At 40.2% G+C, this 23,326-nt stretch overlaps 1 protein-coding gene across 1 annotated transcript in view; it reads left to right on the forward strand.

Moving 5' to 3' along the window:
* Nucleotides 1–23,326, forward strand: part of ltbp1 (latent transforming growth factor beta binding protein 1) — a 224,142-nt gene that overhangs the window by 165,218 nt on the left and 35,598 nt on the right. The window contains exons 17-19 of the mRNA XM_084735368.1: nt 1,001–1,126; nt 8,083–8,202; nt 17,638–17,760. Coding sequence (XP_084591494.1) covers nt 1,001–1,126; nt 8,083–8,202; nt 17,638–17,760 — 369 coding nt within the window. The remainder of the gene's footprint in view (nt 1–1,000; nt 1,127–8,082; nt 8,203–17,637; nt 17,761–23,326) is intronic.

The following is a 23,326-nucleotide window of genomic DNA, read 5'->3' on the forward strand; positions in this document are numbered from 1 at the left end:
TGGATTAGTGCAGAAAATAAACTCTATAGCAAACAAAGGTTTATGATACTGACATGTTTTGTTCAGCAAAATAATTTTCACAAATGGACAACATTTTGAGGACTTTTGGAGTATAAATGCTATCATCAGAAGTTAAAAACCTAACACTAACATGGTGTATAGAACAACTACACAGTGGTCAAATGACTTCAGTGTCATCCCTGCTAAATGACTTGTGTTCAGTGTGATGACTTAAAAATGTCCCTGACAACCTCTGTAGTCTCATGAAGCCAGCTGTTAGAAACCACCTTTTTAAGATGTGTAAAAAGCTTCAGAATACAGGAGCAGGTTATTTACTGACATATTTTACATCGTAGAGCAAAATGTGAAACAAACATCAAACCAAAACCATACTTGAAAAACCCACTTGCTTCAAGAGGAGCATTTCCTTGTTTTAGGACTCATTCCTACAGCACTCTATATGATAAATACATTTTTCTGAGCATTGGAAACACCCTGAAATAATTTTTTATAGAATTTCTTCCATAAGGTCCAGTGATATTAGGAAAGACTAGAAGAGCTGTAAATTGTATTAATACCATTCATGAGCTGGCATCCAGCTCAGCTAGAGGAAGACTGTAATGCAAATGTTTAAAATGGCTTGTCCAGAGAAGGACTGCATTGCTCACAATCTATGGCCCCAAAAATGCTGAAGATTGAGGAAACATGAAAAACTTTGAGCATGCTCTCCGTGAGAGACTTTTATCAATGCCGTCTTGGCAGTATCCAGTTCCTGACTATTGTGACACCTCCTGATGGGTGAACAGAGTAACATATCACATCACTAAGACACTGGCCTGGTTATCTCTTCTGAGTGAGAAGTGATGTCATTTTCCTTTAGTACTCTTACAACACATATGGATATTAGCAACTTCAGCTACATTAAGATGTTAAGCATTGAGTTCCATCCATTTCTAAACTGATGTTGTCCTGTCTTGTGTGCTCTGGTATGTGTGTCCAGATGTAGATGAGTGTTTGGAAAGTCCATCTTTGTGCTTTGGTGGTCGCTGCACAAACACGGAGGGCAGTTTTCTGTGTGTGTGTCCTTGGGGATTCCTCGTCGATGAAGAGGGAACCAGTTGTGTTGGTGAGGACTCACAACTCCTGCTGCCAAAGCAGATTTTTAATACTTCTTTGAAAGACTCGGTTACATACACCAGTATTACAGTTTTTCTCTAACACACATATACAGACATACAATAACATGCTATATGTAACACACACCTGATAGTGGGAGTGTTTCGACTCCCGACCAATTGTAAAACAAAATGTCCAATTCTTCTGTTATTTTCCTTCCAACAGCTCACTTTCTTTTCTTGTCTCTGTACTTTCATGAATTAGAATCATGAAAAACCTCAAGAAAAGCGTGGATTTTTATGCTGGCCCATTTAGGTGAATGCGATATCATAGGAACACCTGGACTAGGGGTGGGTATCCTAACCAGGTGCCAATGTGGCACTGGTTCCTATACATCCCTCAACCTTCCAGACTGACTTGCCATGCAGGTGTATTGAAAGAGCTGCTCTGTGGTACGTGGCTCTGTCAGTGGGTACTGCCCTCAGTATAGTTAAAACGCAGAGCTAAAGATTGGCTGTATTTCACTTGAAGGGGTTCTAACAATGGGTGAGACATCAAACAGATATTTAAAAACAACTCTGTGTAAAGGGGGGAAGCGTATGGCGACATACAGGATACACTTGTGCACAGTTGAGGCACTGCACTCAACTGCAGTTTGACCTCATGCCAAGGTCATCAGCAAGCAGGGTGGGTGTCCCTGGCCCTGATGATGAGAGATATTAAACACTTAATACAACGCCTCCTAATGACTTAACGTGAACATTGGCATTTCTATGAATGGGAGACTGATGATGGTGACTGCAGCCTATCCTCAAGTTAGACAATATAATGACATCAGTAATGACATAATAATGATATTTCTGCAAAAGAACTGTTGGACATTGAAGTACATAGTGTAGGACATAGTGTATAATTTAATTTAGTTGTTGAGTCTCCTAAAGCCCCAACATACCAAGTTGACTAAAAATGTTATTTACATTATGTTTTTAACCTGAATCTTCATCCTGAGCTTGGAGCCATGTGCACATGCACAAGAACACTGGGTGTGTCTGGTGTGACGGTATGCAAACGACATGTTGGGACTTCAGGAGACTTGTATTACACCAAATGAGCAGTATGGAGGCATTTTATGCATTTTTCCAGTTGTTTTTTTATGTTTGAAAACTGGTCACCATTCACTTCCATTGTTTGGGAGATTCTGCACCACTGTTTCTCTGTGAAACTCCAGCAGTGTTTTGTGGACTGAAAAAATAAATCCAAGCCTCAGTCAGTATGAGGGTAAGTAGATAATGACTAGAATTTTATTTTGGGGTGACCTATCCCTTAAAGTGCTTTCTATCTAATTATATATTTATTATACTTTAAACTTTTTTTTTTTTTTTTTAAGTTTTTTTTTGGGGCTTTTGCCTTTATTTGAATAGGGACAGCTGAAGATATGACAGGAAAGGGGGTAGAGAGAGAGGCAAAGACATGCAGCAAATAGGTCACAGGTGGGAATTGAACCAGCAACTGCTGCAGAGGACCAACAGCCTCAGTACATGGGGCGAATGCTCTATCAACTGAGCTATGGGAGCACCCGTATACTTTAAACATTTAACAATTAATATACTGGTAAATTTCAAATCCAAATTTTGCATTAGCAATAAGAAAAGCTGCTCTTTAATGCCACTGACTATCATTATGTGCTTCTTTTGTTTTTTAAAGTATTGGTTCAGGGAGACGCCCCTTTAGCTCAGTTGATGGAGTGTACATTTCCAGTCCTCTCAAGCAGCCACAGTTTGTTTCCATTACTGCTGCCCTTTGCTATGTGTGAACCCGCCTTTCATGTCTGCTCTTCAGCTGTCCTATTTGATAAAGTATAGTAAAATAAGTAAAAGTATTGTTTTAGCACAGGAAATGAATAACATCCAACCCGTTTCTTCTTTACACAATCGTCCACTTGGACTCAAGGGTAAAGTGATCACAATTTTGGGCCATTACTCAATAGATCATGTGGTAATTATGATAAAATTTCACACAGATGTCAGATTGGATAGAAATATGACATTTTATATCCAAAAGATCAGAGGTCAACTCAGTCCTGTAAAAATAGTCACCGAAGACAGCATGTTTCTCACCGGAAATTATGCAATGGAATCAGACAAGTCAATGTAATGAGGACTTCCATTCCAAAAAAACTACTCAATACTTAATATTAAATTCAAAGTCTTCACTACATACATTTTATGAGTCTGGACAGACAATGATGTAAACTGTAACTTGACCTTTTGGTGGAGGCACACAACTGTGAGATGATAATTCTAGTTTAGCCCAAGTTATAATATTTTAAACTTGCATGTATGTGCCTCAATGTGTCCTCACAGAGTGAATTTAGTATAAAGAAGCAAGTTTAATTTTTGATTCTGATTCATCCCCCTGACTGTGAGTATCCATAGTGAATGTTAGGGAAATAGTGCTTTTAGTTTTTAACATACACCAAGTGTTGATCAAGTTGAAATTATAATTTTACAGATCTGTCTAACAGAAATAAATCTTTATGAATCATCCTCCAGGGATCACAAAACCATCAGGCCAAACCACATTTTCCAGGCAGTAGTTGTGGATATATTGTATCATTGATAGTTGTAATGAACAGATTCAATCCAGCTGCAAGGCCATAACAGTGTATCAAAGCACACATGGACATTTCATGTAAATGCAAAATGCAGCACCAGGCATTAGGACACTATGTATGCTATGCACATCCACAGCCTGTGGCACTGGTCAACACTTAGTCGAACATAATCTTCATTGTACACTAATAGAATTATAAGTCAGTGGAATTTTGGATGAGACCAGTGACCACATTGTTACCAGCGTCTGAACCACCCTCCTCCCTGCTTCATCCCCCTTATTGGGATATAAATATGAGGCACTCTGTCATTATGTGGTTTCCTGCCATTTCAACGCAGCTTTCCCCACCCACCAAAATGATACTGAATTAGGGCTGTGAGGGCAAACAGGCCTGATGCTTATTTCCCCAGAGCTGCAATAAAATCTCTTCTCGTCAGCTGCAGAGGATGAGGGATCAGATTATGACTTCTTTGAGAGCTTTATATGGATGTGGATACACAACCAAGGTATCTATTAATAAGATTAATACAAAAACAGGCTGGAGTTTCTTTTAGATCTATTTTGGAATCCTAAAAAAGACTCATTACACTGTGGTGCAGAGTCATCCAACCAGACTTTGCTACCATACATATTTGACTCTATTGCTATTATTATATAATTAAAGTTTTTAAATATATTACAAAAACACAAAACAATACATAAACCCAATAATCATTAAATAAACTAAACTTATATCTAGTGAAAAGGGGAGGCATGTGAAAATATTTGCAATGCAAATGGAACTAAAGTAGTAACAAAAAAAAGTAACCAAAAAAAGGGGGTATAATGAAATAAAAAGATCAAATAAGTTAAGAAAAAAAGACGATAAAGATGAATAAGTATTTTTCCAGTGGTACACAGTAAGATGGAGGACAAGAGGGTCAGCATGTAAATGTTGATTTTATTCAAAGGTCTGAATGTCAGCTTTTTCAGTGCTGCCAGATGACCCAAACTGACTAAACCAGGAACTGACAGAGGGAGCATCAGAAGTCTTCCTTTCACACATAATTAGTTTGTGACCCAGCATGTGCTTAGTATGAAACCACTCTGCATCTGAGGGACTGAGATCTCTAAGAAGTGACGGGCCCCCTAAGACAAATAGATGAGGAGAAAAAGGAATTTTGTGTACCTGATTGTGTTCAATTTGGGTGTTAATTCCCATCCAGAATTTGTGTATTTTAGGGCAGTCCCACAGCATGTCCATCAGAGTGCCCTCACCCCTTAAGGCTGTCCCTTAGTTTGACCTCATAATTTTGAGGGTGTCCTGTAGACTGTTCAAGATCTTAAATGAAATTTACTTAACATCACCGTCCACTCCTCTTCTGTATATGATGTGCACAAATGTTTTTTTGTAACTTTCTTTTTATTAGTATTTTCAAGTGGAAAGGGAAGAAATAAAAAAGAGAGAAAGAAAAGAAAAGAAGAGAGAGGGCAATAGAAAAACTACAGGTAACACTGGCCGTACATTAGTGCAAGGAACAGGATTTTTCAGTGAAGAGTGGGTTACAGTCCATACAGTATGAAGTCCATTTTTCCCAGACCTTTATGCATCAGTCAGTTTGTAACCTTAAGGAAAAGGTCAGTTTATTTCATTGACAGTTGCAATCCAGTCATCCTTTGATGGAGGGGTTGCCTGCAGCCACGTCCGTGTGATGGCTTTCTTACTTGCAACCAGAAGGACTCTAGAGATTCTTATCATGGGCAATGAGATTGTCTGAGAATTTGCCTAGGTATATTGTGAGAAAAGAGCAATCAACTTTATCCCAAAAACGGTGCTCTGTTCCTCTACAATCTCTTTCCAAAATGGAAGGATTAAAGAGCAGTCCCAAAATACATGAAAGTGGTTTGCCACTGATTTACCACAATGCCTCCAACAACTGTTCTGACCAAGACATCCATCTGTAAAAATGTGACTTTAGGAGTAACAAAATAATGTATTATATTCTTCCAGCAGAACTCTCGCCAGGATCTTGAGTTGGTAGTTTTAACCTGATTCTCCGAGATATCATTCCAGTCGTGCACAGATGTTCTGATATTAAGTTGATATTGTGACTTTGCTGCTCATTTTCATATCCATCAGACACACCACTCGAAAAGCGTGGTGTTTGTTTCCACCTGATGAATGTAAACCCAATATTCCCTCTCTGATATTTCCCTCAGCCTGTATCTTCAGTCTCATTGGATTTAGATCATTGCTGGTGTCATCGACAGTCAAATTTCATAATACAGGATTTGATAGATATCTTGCGGACGTGGTGGTGCGATTCTCAAAATGTTCTGATATGTTAAACCATGTTTCAAACCATAAACAAACATAGACACATACATCACAAAACACATATCGCCCCAGATTCATCCTCGCACCTGCCCACGTCCAAGGAGGGATACACAATACATTTCTCTGAGTGACAAATTAGGGAAAAAACAAAACATAAGAACGTAAAGAGAGGTATTGATCAAATTAATTGTCTAACAAATTTAGAGATATAATACAGTAGATGAAGAGGTCCCAGGTCGCAGATCCCTTGACATTCTTGTTCGAAGTAAAGAAAGACACAGATAGCACAGAGTTAGGGAAATGTCAGGAACTTCAGAAAGAAATTATGTTTAAGGGAGGCCAAAAAATGTGTGTGTGTGTGGTCTGCTGGGGACAGTGTATTTTAACTCTTTCTAACTGTGTCTGTCTGTTCTTTGCGGCAGAGCAGGCAGTGTACCGTTTGTTTTTGCAGCTTTTTCTCTGAAAAATGGCACTATGAGAGTGCTGAGAGTGAACTGAAACACTAGTGGGATGGAGAGTTAAACAACAAGCTGAAACCATAAAACTGTAAAGCAGAGAAGAGCTGCAGATTCAACTGAGTTTCTGTAGGTTCATTGCTATGGATGACTATTTTACATTGACACACTTTCTCCACACTGATGTGTCATACATTGTTATTCTAAAAATATCAATTTAAATGGCTTTAAATTTCCCCTATTGTTAGTTGTGGCAGCCCTGCGATGAACTGGTGACTTGCCCAGGGTGTACCCCGCCTCTCGCCCAATGTCAGCTGGGATAGGCTCCAGCCCCCTGCGACCCTTCCGGAATAGGCGGTTACAGAAAATGAATGAATAAATGAATGTTAGTTGTGGCCAACTAGAAACAGTGGTAGTACTTGTGTTCATTCAGATATAATTACTAATAATGGTTGGGATCTCTTGACATTACTCATTACTGAATGATTCTGCTGCAAGTCTGCCTTTTAATTACACTGGCATTTACCCACAATGCAGACCCAGCTTTACTCATTTCCTACTAACCACCAGAAAGTACTGCCATGTGTAATGATCTCTCCTTGCATCCACCTGTTTAGCTGTTACAGTTACACTCTCCCAGTCTTTTTTTCCAGTCTGATTGCCCACATGGCCAAAAGAACAGCAGTGTTTCCCCTAGCTTTTTTGCTTTGGCAGGGTGGGGGGGTGGGGGGATGAAGAGTAATCCAGCCAGATCAAATGAAAAAGCATTAAAAGGAATAAAAAGACAGTTTTCTTAATGAACTGATATACTGATCTACATGATCCATAGTGAAAACACAGATAAGGAGATATCCTGTGCCATTTGAAATAAATATAAACTGCAGCCTGTTCAAAAGATTCAAAAGAAGGTGTCTGTAGCGGTGCATCAGTGTGTGCTGTGAGAGAGGAGCGAGGGGGGGAGACCCGCCCGTCACAGAGGAGAGGAGAAATGCATTGAATGCATTGTAATGAATGTAATGAAACGACAGCAACGCATCCGACTCTGAAATTGCACAAATTAGAGTTAGCTTTTTTATTTGATAAAAAAAAACACATTATAGGCCATTTTAAAATATAGATTAAATAATGGAATTTAAAAAAAAATCTACAACTTGAATTTCTGTGTGGGCATCCCGTTGGCAGGGCGGGGGCGTCTGTTGGGAGGGTGGGGCACCCTGCCAAATACACTGTAGGGGAAACACTGAACAGTGTTGTCCAGGAGAAATCAAGCTGCAGTTCTGCCCTATCCCAAATTATGCAAAAGTATTTCATAGCACCATAATGTTAAAGACAGCGGCATACCTGAGAAAACCCACTGTAACCCAAAACTAACCTTACGTAAGAACAAGCTAGCAGCTTGTTCCACTGTCCCAAAGTGGTCCAAAAAAAAATCCATGAAGCAGTTAGCAATATGTGATGTTGTAGAATTACCAGTAAATAATTTTTAAAAGCTGGCTGGCTGAACATTAAAAAAAAAGTTATCATTAAATATGAACCATGTATGATAGTGTTGTGTTTGACAGTTTTGTATTTTGTTGACAGATATTGATGAATGTGCAAACAGGACAGTATGTCCTTCAGGTATCTGCGTCAACATGCCAGGGGGCTACAACTGTGGCTCTTGTCCTGATGGCTTCTTGGGACAGGGAGGCCAGTGTCTAGGTAGGTCAAATACTGTCTATGTGTTTGGAACCATATTGTTATGCATGTGCTCCATTAAAGGGACAGTTCCACCAAAATCAAAAGTACATACACTACCGGTCAAAAGTTTTAGAACACCCCAATTTTTCCTTTTTTTTTTTTTAATTCAAGCAGTTCAAGTCCAATGAATAGCTTGAAATGATACAAAGGTAAGTGGAGAACTGCCAGAGGTAAAAAAAAAAAAAAAAAAGGTAAGGCTACCTAAAACTGAAAGATAATGTACATTTCAGAATTATACAAAAAAGGCCTTTTTCAGGGAACAAGAAATAGGTTAACACCTTAAAGGTTTTCTGCAGCAATGGAGTTTGATCAAGCCTTGAAAGTTGTTGCTACCAATTCCTACAGGTGTCCCAACTTTTCTTGATTCCTTACAACCCCCTCTGTCTGCATAAAAGTAGTGTTGGAACACACTATGGTACCATACCCTCATGAGCATTATTTGAACAGTACTGTACTGTAGAAAGTAGTGCATTGCTATAAAAATGGCGAGAAAAAGGCAATTAACAACGGAATAGAGACAGACCATCATAACACTTAAAAATGTAGGTCTTTCCTACAGAGAAATAGTGGAGAAAGTCCAGATGTCAGTGACTACAGTTTCCTTCACCATCAAAAGGCACTCAGAAACTGGAGGAAACTCTGACAGAAAGAGGTGTGGCAGACCCAAAGCCACAACAGAATCACAAGACAAGTTTCTGAGAATCAACAGCTTTGTGATGGGCGGCTCACAAGACAACAGCTTCAAACACAGTTTAATAGTGGTTGTAGTAAGCAAGTCTCAGTTTCAACTGTGAATAGAAGACTTCAAGTTGCAGGTTTGACGGGTCGAGTTGCAGCAAGAAAGCCATTTATAAGACGTCAGAATAAGAAAAAGAGGCTTGCCTGGACCATGAAACACTGCCAATGGACTACTGAAGACTGGAAGAAGGTGTTATTGAAATCTTCAGTTCCTCACACAGGATTTTTTTTTGTATGCTGTCAAGTAGGCGAAAGGATGGTTCCTCAGTGTGTGACATCAACTGTCAAACATGGAGGAGGAAGTGCGATGGTCTGGGGCTGTTTTGCTGGATCCAGGGTCAGTACTTGTACAGAGTGAGAGGCACCCTGAACCAAAAAGGCTACATAGCATTCTGCAGCGCCATGCAGTACCCTCTGGTATGAACCTAACAGGAATTCATCCCACAGCAAGATAATGACCTAAAACATAAGTCCAAGCTATACCAGAACTACCTTAGGAAAAAAGAACAAGATGGTAAGCTTGAAAACATGGAGTGGCCAACATGGTCTCTAGACTTAAACCCCATCGAGCTGGTTTGGGATGAACTGGACAGAAGAGTGAAAGCAAAGCAACCTACAAGTGCCACACTTTTGTGGGAATTTCTGCAACAGTTGGGAAGAAATTTCTGAAGAATATTTGATTTCCATTGTAGAAAAAATGTCATGACTGGGTTCAGCTGTTATATCTGCCAAAGGTGGCTACTTTGATGAGTCAAAAGTTTAGAATACATTCGGTTTATATATTGATTCCGTGATTTATTTTTTAACTTCAGTTGTTTATTTGTTCTATGCTTTCATTTCAGAGTACATTGAGACATTAAACTGCATAATTCTCAATAAAACTTTTGACCGGTAGTGTATTTTTCCTCTTACTTGTAGTGCTATTTATCCATCTAGATCAGTGGTTCCCAAACTGGGAACCATAGAACCACTGCAGGGGGGTGTTGCGCCCGTTTGTAGTTCATCGAGGGGAATCACCTCCACCTGTTGAGTTACGCACTTGTCCAAATATGGTATGAGTGAATCCCAGAGGAGGCCCCCCCCTCGAAGACAAAGCAGAGCGGTAGAAGCGCGCGAATTGCGCTCAAGAAACTCAACCTCCTTTGTTCCCATCCCCCTTTTCCCTAAAGTTAAGATTTAATATATTGATAAATAAATAAAGAGAAATTAAGCATTCGAATACCTATGAAGTTCTTCCCTGCACCTTACAAAGTGGTGCCGAAACCCGGGAGTCATCCAAGAGAAAATGAACAAGATTGTGAAGATTTGTGGATTTGACTGAAGCTGCGGGGAAAAGACAAAGAGAAGCCATGGCGGAAAGCAGTGCAAGATTGAAAAAGATAAGAGGAGCCATACGCTCTTCTACAACTAAGCTTCTGAACAAGATTGATGGGGAACTGTTGAATGGGAATCCAGATCTGTGTGTTTTGGAAGAATATTTGGAGCAGCTGACAAATAAGGAACGATGTCTGATCGATTATGATAGAGACATTGAAGAGACTAAAGAAGAGGATCTAGATGAAGAAATAAATTCTGCTTTGGAATATATGGACGGCATAAGTGCATGGAAAACAAGGATCAGACGAGCAATGCACCTGGATGGAGGAGATTCAAGTAGCACAAGCTCATGCAGTCAAATGAACAATGGACAAAGAGTCAACACAGTTAAACTCCCCAAACTAGTCATACAGAAGTTTTCTGGGGAGATAAGTGAATGGCAGGGATTTTGGAGTCAGTATGAAATGGCCATACACACTAACCAAAGTTTGAGCAAAACAGAGAAATTCAGTTACTAGTTAGTCATTTTTAACGGGTATAGCCGCGAGCGCAGTCGCAGGTCTTGCATTATCTGGTGATACTTATGATAGTGCAATCAAAATGCTCACTAGTCGATTTGGCCGCAAAGACCTGGTGATAATGCACACATGAATAAGTTACTGAACATGACTCCTGTAAGAAAGGCCACAGATGCAGTGTCTTTACGCAAATTGTATGATGACTGTGAAGTACAGGTGCGTAGCCTTGATGCCATGGGCGTTGTGTCTGACTCTTATGGAAGCCTTTTATGTCCCATACTGTTAAAAATGATTCCTGAAGAAATTGCTTTTGAGTTCACCCGACTAAAAGCTGATGATGTGCTCACCGCAAAAGATTTGATGGATTTCTTGAAACTGGAAGTGGAGAGCAGAGAGAGAACGGCAAATCTCACTCAAAGGAGAGAAAATGATAAGCAGGAGGAAAAAAATGCTGGCCGTGAGAAGGAGCGCAGAATGAGAAGGACGTACACTGGCCCCACGGCGTCTGCTGCAGCTTTCCATACATGGAGTCCAAATGATAACAGTGAGTGTTTGTTTTGTGGAAAGACTGATCACAAATCACCCGAATGTACAGAATTCACTGTTGACATCAGAAGAGAAAAGCTGAAACGGTTTGGCACGTGTTTTATATGTCTTGGTCCCAGGCACTTTGCGTGTAACTGTAGAGTGCAAGGGATTGGATGTGAAGTATGCGGCAAAAGACATTATAAAACTGTTTGTAGCCAACAATCAAAACGTGATAAAGATGATAAAAGTAATGAGCCATTCCCCACAGATACTGTAGTGTCAGTTTTTCCAGGTAGCTCAGAAGGCAACACTGTATTGTTAGAAACTGCTACAGTATGGATAGATACCCCTAAACAAAGCCAACTTGCTAAGTGTTTATTAGATGGGGGAAGTCAGCGCAGTTTTATTTGTGAAGATATATCTAGAGCTTTAAACCTGCCAGTTGTAGGAACAGAAATAATAAAGTTGCACACATTTGGCTCTGTAACTCATAAAAGAGTAACTGCGAGAAAGCTGAGAACGAGCTTGAGAAACCTAAAAACAAATAAAGCCGTTGATGTGGAATTATTGGAAACACCAACTGTATGCTCTTCAAAACTGCGAATGGCAGATGAGAAAATAAGACGATCCCTTGAAGCTAAAGGTCTACAGGTCGCTGACACTGTCCTGAATGTTACCACTGAACCCGTAGATGTGGATGTTTTTCATCTGAGTGTTGGCGAGGAGCAAATACTGTCTGAACAGCTGCGCAGCTTCTGGGAGACGGAGTCACTGGGAATTTGCATGGACACGGGAAAGAGCCTGGAGACGGATGCAGTGTTGAAGTTCGAGGAGTCAGTAAAGTACAAACAAGGTAGATATGAACTTTGTTTGCCTTGGAGGGAAGATAATTCAAAACTGGCTACCAATTACTGCACTGCATTAAATTGCTTGAATAGTCTTACCAGAAGATTTCAGAATAACAGTCAGTTGTATGAACGATATAATAAAGTGTTTCAAGAATATCTAGCAGACGGAATGATAGAACAGGTAACTAAATTTGAGACAGAAAATCCAGTGTACTATCTACCACATTATCCAGTAATCAGAGAAAGTAGAACTACAACTAAGTTACGAGTTGTGTTTGATGCTTCATCACATGAGAGAGAAAGTCGCTCTCCGAATGATTGTTTGTTAACCGGACCAAATTTAAATCCCGATCTGCTCAGCATTCTGATCAAATTCAGAGACAACACAGAGTTGCAATGATGGCAGACATAAATAAGGCCTTTTTGCAAATTAGCCTTAATGAAAGAGACAGAGACGTGCTGAGATTTTTGTGGCTAAAGGAAAAACCCCTCCCCTCTGAAGAGTTAAAGGTGGTGATTATGAGAATGACGCGCGTGCCATTTGGCGCATCCACCAGCCCCTTTTTGTTAGCCGCAACAATCAGACATCATCTCAAAAAATATAAACACCTGTACCCAGAAGAAGTCAAAGTTTTGGACAAGTGTTTGTATGTGGATAATTTTATAACTGGAACCGAAAATGTTGATGATGCCATAAAACTGAGAGCCAAAGAGATTCTGTCAAGTGCAAGTATGAAATTATGCAAATGGAGCACTAATTCCCCTGTATTGCAAAACGTGTGGAAACAGGAAAAAGAGATGGAACAAGTGGAAATTAAAGGTCAAAATCCACTCAAGGTTCTGGGATTGATATGGAAAACTGACACAGATGAATTCCTGTTTGAAACGAATGAATTAATTGAATATTTGCAAGACAAACGAGAGACAAAATGAAGTGTGCTTCAGGCTGCTGCGCGCATCTTTGATCCCATTGGGTTCCTGTCTCCATTCACGATTCGAGTAAAATGTCTCTTTCAGGAGATGTGGGAGAGAGGAATTGCATGGGACCAAGATCTTCCTGAGGATCTAGCAGAAGAATGGCACCAGTGGTGCTCAGAAATTCCATGTTTGAAAACCATCTCCATTAATCGCTGTGACAATGTTGAAAATTACTCTGATGACTTAAACTCACATAAGGCAAACTCAACGGAGAAGCGGGAGATTCATGTTTTTACTGATGCCAGTGAAAAGGCCTATTGTGCTGCAGCATATTTGCGCTGTGTAAAATCAAATGGACACTGTACAACAAGTTTGGTCGCATCCAAAACTAAAGTTGCCCCACTAAAAAAAATGACGCTCCCTAGATTGGAATTAATGGGAGCACTGATTGGAGCTAGGCTTGGAAAGTTCATCATTACTAATCTGAAACTGAGAGAAAATGAGATGTATTTTTGGACTGATTCCATGATTACGTTCCACTGGATCAGAAGCAGCTCCAAACAGTGGAAACAATTTGTGGCAAATAGAGTCAGTGAAATTCAGAGCTTGACCATACCTGAAAACTGGAATCACTGTGCTGGAAAAGAAAATCCCGCCGACCGTGGGACCCGAGGGATAAGTGCCCAAGTCTTAAAGGAGGATGTTCTGTGGTGGCACGGGCCAGAGTGGCTGAAGGATTTAAGTGATGAAACTGAAGTGATGACGTAAATTGAGGATGATATTCAGGAATACGTCGTCCAAAATTCAGTGACCGAACCAGATTGTGCAGCTCAACCCCTCTTCGATCTGAGCAAGTACAGTGGATTTAATAAACCTTTGAGAATAACAGCTTTGATACAGCGCTTTGTACACAACGCACAAAGGAAAGAGAGACGCACCAGAGAACTGTCCACAGAGGAGATACAACAAGCAGAAAATTATTGGATAAAGCTGACACAAAGTATCAGTTTTTCAAAGGAAATGGAAATGTGGCATGTGGGATGTCTTACCTTGGGTTTGAGGAGCTTCAAACACTCATGTGTGAAGTGGAGGCTGTAATAAACTCTTGCCCCCTTACCTATCTTCATACAGATAGCAGTGAACCCTCACCTCTCACACCTGCACATTTCATTACTGGACAAAGGATTACCACTCTCCCATCATATCCTGTCCGGGATTCCAATTTGGCTAAAACGAACGCTACCCAGTTCAACAAGAGATGGCAGTACCGCCAGAGATTAATAAATCACTTCTGGAATCGCTGGAGGAAAGATTATTTGATGGAGCTTCGTTCTGCTCACTGTGTGAGTATTTTGAGCAAATCTGTGCCATTTAAGGTTGGAGATGTTGTATTGTTGTATGAAGATAAACAACCAAAACACATGTGGAAAATGGGACGGATTGAGGAAACATTTGTAGGAAGAGACAGTAAAATCCGGTCATGTGCTGTTTGACTTCCAGCTCGTCTTTTTCTGAAGAGGCCTGTTCAACTATTGTATCCTGTGGAAGTCGATGAACATTGACTCCGGAAAGGACAAGTTCATCGGGCCGGAGTATGTTGCGCCCGTTTGTAGTTCATCGAGGGGAATCACCTCCACCTGTTGAGTGACGCACTTGTCCAAATATGGTATGAGTGAATCCCAGAGGAGGAGGCCCCCTCGAAGACAAAGCAGAGCGGTAGAAGCGCGCGAATTGCGCTCATGAAACTCAACCTCCTTTGTTCCCATCCCCCTTTTCCCTAAAGTTAAGATTTAATATATTGATAAATAAATAAAGAGAAATTAAGCATTCGAACGCCTATAAAGTTCTTCCCTGCACCTTACAGGGGGCCATGGTCTGCCTTCTCTCCAGTATAATGGAACTACATGGCACTTGACCATAACCCAGTTACTCAAGATAATTCACACACCTTGTTGTGAGCAGTTTCCTGTTTTCTTTCTACTGAACTACACTCACCAACTGTATCACCATGGCTCAGTGGTGCTAAAGTTACAGCTCAGTTGAGGCACATGCCATTAACATCCCCAAGCCTTTGGGTTGATGCATGCTTCCTTCTGCATGGTGATATGGTGTAGTTCACTAGAGAGAAAATAATCCCAACATGACACTGTTCACAACAAGGTGTGTGATGTGGATTATCTTGAGTAACTGGGTCATGGCCAATTGTCCTGTAGTTCCATTATATTGGAGAGAAAGTGGAGGAGAATTGCTTTTTTTCTAAACTTGCAATTGTACATTATGAATTATAAAATTAATTCTTAAGTTTTTTTTTTTAATCAAGGACACATCAGACCAATGTGAACCATCTGCCTTCTCCCATAGAAACAAAATCCTGCAGTATCACTCAATGATTGTCTGACTTTCCACAAACCTCCTGTTTTCTGTTCACTCTTGATTTCCACCTGGACCATCAACACTTACACAACTTTTATTTAGACACGGTTAAGACTTTGATTGAAGGTGGTCTTAATTACAAATCATGTTATTATTAGTACTTTATTTGACTTTGAAATGAATGTAGTATTCTTAGAATACTTCAATTACATCCTGACTCCATGTGTATAATATTTATCTATCAATAAATACAGACATCAGCCCAGGAAACACATGTAGAATAAAATAATGCACTAATCAAGCAATAAAACCAGAGAACCCTTCCAAAGAATACACAATTTGCCCCCATGTTTTCCTGGAAACCAAAGGCGTGCTTATCTCTCCTCTTTCAGTAGTTTGCTGCTGATCCAGTGTGACACACTGAGGTTTTGAATGTTCACACACCATGCAGGGCAAGCCAAGCCACAGTGGGGTGGCAGTCAGTGGTGGTGGTGGCGGCAAGAGGAAACAATTAGGCCATGAAATAGACTCCTTTATAGAAGTTAATAACCCAGCTCAGAGATTTTTGCATGACACTGCCAAACACAGGGAAATGTTTCATCTCCTACAATGTGTGTGTCTGTGTGTGTGTATACAGTCCTCTTCAGAATTATTTGTGCTCTTTAGTAAAATAAAAATAGCAAACAAAATGTCTTTAAATTCACAACTTTCATTGAAAATATTCACAAAACTCTAGCCTGTAACTCAAACAACACCATTGAGCTGAGAACATTAAATTCTCCTCTTGAAACAAGTTTGTTCTACAGTTATTGGCCCTAGTCTGTTCCTATATAATGAGGGTGGTGAACAAATGGCATAGAATCTAAGCCCATTCTTTCAGACAGGATCCCTCCAGATCCTTAAGGTTCTGAGGACTCTACTCCTCAGCTCATCCCTAAGATTTCCATTTCCATTTTAAGCTTCCTGGCAGAGGCGATTAGCTTTTCATGCTAACATCAAAGATCCACCCACCGAGATGTTGCGTTAGACTTTCTCACTGTCAGTCATTTTAACACACAGCTTTAGAAGCATTCCATCATAAAATATCCCCTACTTAATAGTATTTAATTTTCAAAAACAACTTGATCACAATAACATTGAATATACAGAAGATTCAGATCATGCATTTGTAAGGGCACAGAGAGATAAGATGAACAAGGACACTGACAGTGAGATCATTTTTCATATCAAAACCTGCCTACAACAATCCCATTTTACTTTTTTTGTTCATACATGTCACACACTCACACACACACACACACACACACACACACACACACACACACACACTGAAACTGAAGATATCACTTCATTGGTTTATAAACTGTTCATGGCTCTGACCAAATTATTTTAAATTTACACCACAGTTGACTTTGGTGCCTCATAAACAAGATTAATTATTTACAGCCACTGAGTATTGCCCTTGTATATCAATATAATGTTGACCAATTATAATATATTACTCCAGTTACTCTGCCCGTGTTTACCTGAAGTGTTTTAGCCCTCAAGCTTTTAATTAGATCGGCTCTCAACACTGTATACTGCTTATAAATCACTGCTTCCACAGTGCACTGCAGTCAGTCAGTTGATCTCAGTGTTATACAGGCACTTTGTTCATTATTGGTCTCAAATCTTTATAGTAATTAACTTAAATATGCATTACTAGCAACTTAGGTACCCATCAAAAATGTGAGTGAAATCTAAAGGTTAAAGGTCTGTGCCCGAACAGGTCCTGTAAGGTCCTGCCAGATCTGGCTCAGGTCGAGGCAGGTCAGGCCATATGTCTCAGGTTTATGTTGGGTTTGGCCTGTATCATTGTTATTATTATTAGTAGTAGTAGTAATTTGTTTTTCATTTACCTCCCCAGTTTTGTCGTTGCCAATTCAAATCCCCAATGTATTGTCACTGTCACTGCCAGCTCCTACTGAGCTTGTTAAGAAAAATGTGGGGTTGAAAGATGCTAATGAGGAACAGGTTCAGGTCAGGTTGAGACAAAACTTTGTCAGGCTCTGGCCTTTTCAGGCTCAACTGTTTGGGCCTGATTAAAGTTCTGCTGTGATGTAGTTGTTCCGTTGTGTGTGTGTGATGTAGTTGTTCCATTTTTTGTATTCTTTCAGATATAGATGAGTGCCAGGATCAGAGGGTCTGTACCCGAGGCCACTGTCAGAACACTGAAGGCTCTTTCATCTGTGAGTGTGGGCCAGGCTTCAGAGTGTCGCCGGCTGGAGACCACTGTGATGGTATGATATACTGTACTGTCAGTGCTGTATTCACAATAAGGATCATACTATAACATTAGTAATAATAATAATGAACTTTTCAAAACAAGACTTACATTATTGTTCAAGTGAGCAAAGGTACAAACTTTGCTATCGCTACATCTGTGCATGTAGATGCAGCTGATAGGTCCCTCAAACTTTACTATTTTTCTCCTTTAATAATAGCAACAGTAGTAATGGTGATATAAATAATAACACCACTACCACACAAAACTATGGGACAGAGAAGATGTTGATTTAGTATTAAGAATTAATGGGATAAGAATGCATATTAATAGAGAGGGAAAGGAGGAGAGAAGAGTCCAATGCATCATGGGAAGTCCCCTGGCAATCTAGGCCTATAACAGCTGAACTCTTAAATGTGCAGAGGGTGTCTGTCTCCAAACCCAAACTGGGAGCTGATTCCACATTCTACTTTTGGAGACTTTTGAATGTAAAGAGAATGATTTTAAATTCTGTTTTAGGGCCCTATCTTTCGCTGATCTAAAGTGCAAGTGGCAAGCGTGAGGTGCAATGGATTAAATTTATTTAAGGTGTGTCCAAATCCACCTTTGCCGTCTTGTGCCAGGGTGGGAGTGATATTTTGCTCTGTCAGATGTGCTCAAGTGCTCTAATTAATTCACAAGCGAGTTTAAGCCGAACATGCAATAAACCGATCAGAAAGTCAGCTCTCATCACCTTTAAGGGGCAGGTGTGCCAGCAGTGCAAGCGGAGGCAGCATGATGGTGGATTTACCAGGAGGAAACAGAAAAAGATTTTTAAAGTGAGGAGACAGATCTCCCATTCGAGGAGTGAAAACGCGATATATGGAGACAGAAGGATGTCTCCAAAACAGCTTCATGTGTAAATGAAAATGGGTAGAAGTCGACGTTGAAGCGTCGATTCTGATGCCTCCACCTGCAACAGTTTCATACAACTGTGACTTTTTGTGTTCCCTACACCTGATTGAAACCATTGATTCATTATAAATCCTATTTGCAAGTGTCCCAGGAGTTTGAGAATTATGGCTCTATTGATACAGTATACAGTTAATGAAAAAAGATTGCAAGGAAAGAGTTATTACCTTTATTACCTAATAGTATCCAACATAGTTATTCAAAAATATATCAAAGTCAAATATAAAAAAGCTTTAAAATTGACCAAGTTATTGGCATAAGTGTATTTTTAGAGACAGGTCTGTCAGGCAGCCATTTTGCGGCCATCTTGAAAGCGTTGGTCTCCAAAATTTAATCAGTTCATGTACCTGTTATAGAGTGTTAGCACACAAGATTTGGTGCAAATCCGTCCACCCATTCAAAAGTTATCACGCAAACAAAAATCTGTGACGGACGGACGGACGCACAGACTCACGTACGGCCGGACAACCGGAGAACAGCACCTTCGGCGGGCGGAGGCATAATAATTTATTTAACATTAACGCCTGCAAAGACCAATACAATAAATGAACTGCAAATGTCATGCAGATATGTAACTGCTTATATTTTAACCTAAAGCACCTTGAAAGTATGTTGTATTTTATAATTAATTATTATCATCATCATCATTATTAACTCTGCTGGCTGAGGAGCGGGGAGAGAGATGGTGCAGTAGAGAGGGGAGGCGAACCGATCCAGTCTAGCTGTGAATCTTCCTGGTTCTGCTGGCCCACCTGAGCCAGGTGAAGGAGCAGATACACAGCTGTCTGCGCTCCTCCTTCTTCTCCCCTCCCACCTAATCCTCATCTCCTCCTCCCATCCTTGCTCCTCTGACCCGCTGTGAAACAATCATAGAGTTTGTGAAGTTTGAAGTGTGCAAAATTACGCACAGATATATCCAACCAGCTCAGATAGAAGCACACAGACCTTTTTCTCTCAGGTTGGGCTGGATTTGTGCGGTCAAATATAGTATCTTGTATATTTTATATGTTATAGATCATAATTGTTTAAACATTGTTTTTCTGGATCATAACAAACAGTTATGTGTGCTTCTATCAGAGCTGGTTGGATATATCTGTGTGTAATTTTGCACACTCCAAACTTCAGAACAGAACAACTTATTTCGCAGCGGGACAGAGGAGCGAGGATGGGAGGAGGAGATGAGGATTAGGTGGGAGGGGAGAAGAAGACCGCTGCTTAACTGCTCCTCCACCTGGCTCAGGTGGGCCAGTGGAACCGGGAAGCTTCGCGGCCTCTGGATCTGTTCGCCTCCCCTCTCTACTACACCATCTCTCTCCCCGCTCCTCAGCCAGTAAAATTAATAATGATGATGATGCTAATAATTAATGATTAACAAGGTGCTTCGGTGTAAAACATAACCAGTTACATATCTGCATGACATTTGCAGTTCATATTTATTGCATTGGTTTTTGCAGGCGTTACTGTAAAGTAAACTATTTCGGCGTGAAGCTGTTTTGGAGATGTCCTGCTGTCCTCCTGGTAATCCCGCCATCATGCTGCCTCCGCTTGCGCTGCTGGCGCACCTGCCTCTTAAAAGGTGATGAGAGCTGACTTTCTGATTGATTTATTGCAAGTTTGGCCTAAACTCACCTGTGAATTAATGAGGGCACTTGGGCACGTCTGATAGGTGTATCCTGCTTTGCGCTGGTGGTGCAAAGGTGGATTTGGACACACCTTGAATAAATTGAATCTATTGCGTCTCGCGCTTTCCACTTAGGCTTTCGATCAGCATAAGACAGGGCCCTAAGGCACAAGTGCGTTTTACCCCAGTGTGCTGAGCACAAGATAGCAAACGCGCCTGGCCACGCCTTCGTTTTGCCTTCATGCATAGACCTCCCGCCTACAGTGGCACAGACCCAGCACCAGTGCGTTTGCTATCTTACAGTCATGGCAAAAATGGATAGCAAAACCACTTGCGCTGGCGGCACAATGGCTTTGCGCAGGGCGTAAGATAGGGCCCTCAGTCTTTAGAGACTTATTGAGGCAGGCTGATAGTAGAATTACAAAAATCCAGCCTAGAAAAAAAGACATGGAGTAGTTTTTTATGCATTTGTTTGAGAGAGGAAGTGTTTAATATTAGCAATGTTATGGAGGTGAAAAAAGGCAGTCCTAAAGGTTTGTTTCATGTGGTTGTTAAAGGATATGTTATGATCAAAGATAACTCTGAGCTCTTACTGTGGAGCTGAAGGCCAGAATTGCAAGTCATCCAGATTTTTATGCGGTAAAAACATGCTTGAAGTTTAGCTAGCTTATTGGTTTCATCTGGCTTGATTGATAGATATGATTGGGTGTCAGCTGAAGGAAGCACAGAAAGGGTGAACAGATAGAGAAAACATTGTACAACCCTGTGTTGTATAATAATAATGAATGTCTTTTAGTGCTTGAAAGTGCTTTACCATATCTAAACAGGCTTCAGGGTGCTGTCACACTTGTATCTGGTGAGGGGCATGTCTGTTACAAAATTTATGAATATAGGCTATATATTGCTTATACTGACTGGCAGATCACTCGTACAGTTCACAATCAGCAGATGGATTTGACAATAGTTTAGTTTTTGAATTCTTACATACTACTATCATAAAATCCTGTGGCCAGTCTGCTTTAAGGCACCAACTACTATTTTCTTTCTAATATGTACCAACTGTATCACCACACATAAGGATGCATGCATCTACTCATGGACAAAATGCTTGTGCTCATGACAGTGTGGGATGTAAACACTGATAGTGTCCTTCTCTGCTAAGCTGTAACCTCTCATCCATGAGTAGATGCATGCTTCCTTCTGTATGGTTATACAGTTGGCAGGATTATCTTGAGTAATGATTTCTGGAAAGTGCCATTATTCTTTAGTTTTTCAGGTGTTTTGTTTGTTTGTTTGTTTTTGTGCTTTTGAGCACCACAAGCTGAGCACCATCTAGTGCTGGTGGCTGATAGCTCCAAAACTCTGCAACACATACCAAAATTATCTAGATGAATAAATAGTACTACAGGTGAGAGGGAAAAAATGATTTTGGGGTTATATTTCCCTTTATACAATACTGTGTTGCTCTTTCAACTCTGGCTGCTCAGGTACCGGGTTTGAATACTTATGCCCCTTTTAGATGCGCTACGATGATACACTGTACAGTACAAACTACTTCTTTTTGAACATAACCCAACTCAAATTTTCACAACACAAACAAAACTCCAGAGTTTGATTGTTAACAGACAAAGAGCCTCCTTTTCAGTCTGTCTCAGTCCAGTTGTTTAGTCTGCACCGGATTTTGACTGACAGCCCAAACGAACTGAACTAAACAGGTCCAGAGTCTGTATTAACCAAACCACACAGTTTAGGTGTGAAAGCATTCTTACATTATCAAGCATCATTTGATGCTTCCTCAGTGGTGCATTCATATGCTTCTGCAAACCATCATATTGAATAGCAATATTTTTAATTGATGAACATATTGAATTCAAATTATTCTATTAGCAGTTGCTAAGTTGCCATTGTTGCTTATATTTGTTGAAGCCAGGTTTGATTTTTTTCATCAACTGTGAATGCTAGTGTCAGTGTTGCTATTTCCAAGATGCTCCTTGATGTATCAATAGTTTTAATACAAAAAGAAATGTATATGATTTGTTATTTACAGGCTTAAACTCTTTACAATTCACAGTGGTTAGTTATAAATGACCACTGTGATGATTTAGTGGCATCTAGTGGTGAAATTACAGATTAAAATACCTGACAAAGGGGTGGACAAAAGTATAGGGCAAAAAAAAAGATGAAAGGCCATATCTAGAGCCAGTGTTTTGTTTGTCTGTTATGAGCTACTGTAGAAACATGGCAGCCTCTATGAGAGGAGAGAAGAGGAGTGGTTCCCTATGTAGATATAAAGGGCTAATTTTAAAGTTACAAAAACATTTTAAAAAAATCTTATTTTCAGGTGATTATACTCTAATGAAAACTACTGTATATTCACAATACTTATTGTCAGAGACATAAGTCACTGTACACAGTTGAGCTGTACTGCCAAGAGGAGGAGGGTGGGTGATCCTGCTTCCTGGTCTCTTTAGATATTATTGTATCTTGTATATAAATGTTCAAATCTTGTTGAGTTTTGCTGGTTTATTATTAGATGTTGTATTATGCTGTAACTGTTTGCCATGATCTGCAATGAAATAGAGACATGGCAAACTTCGTGCCATAATTGGAAAAGATATGCAAATACTTCCCAAGGAATGCCTGTGAATATTCTCATTCATCCAGGTCATAGTTATCTTAAGGGATTAAATCGATCGCAACTGGACTGGTAAAATTGTCTTAGAAGACGTTTCGCCTCTCATCCGAGCAGGCTTCATCAGTTCATGCTCATCAGACTAGATAGGACAGCTCTAGTCTGATTCCCAAGGAATGTGATCTTAATCTGCCTGATGATGGCACTACAACTAAGAAACCAAAAGTGATCATAAAGGGCTGCCCCCCCCCCCAACACACATGTACAACTCAGCTATCTCTACAAAAGCCTTTTGGAGAATACAGGCCACCATGTTTTTTTTTTTTGGTCAATTTACATAACATCAACTTCTTTGATTTGAACTCTCTCAGTACCAAA

This window comes from Lutjanus erythropterus, chromosome 14, assembly GCF_056507025.1.
Source record: "Lutjanus erythropterus isolate fLutEry1 chromosome 14, fLutEry1.hap2, whole genome shotgun sequence".
NCBI lineage: Eukaryota > Metazoa > Chordata > Actinopteri > Lutjaniformes > Lutjanidae > Lutjanus > Lutjanus erythropterus.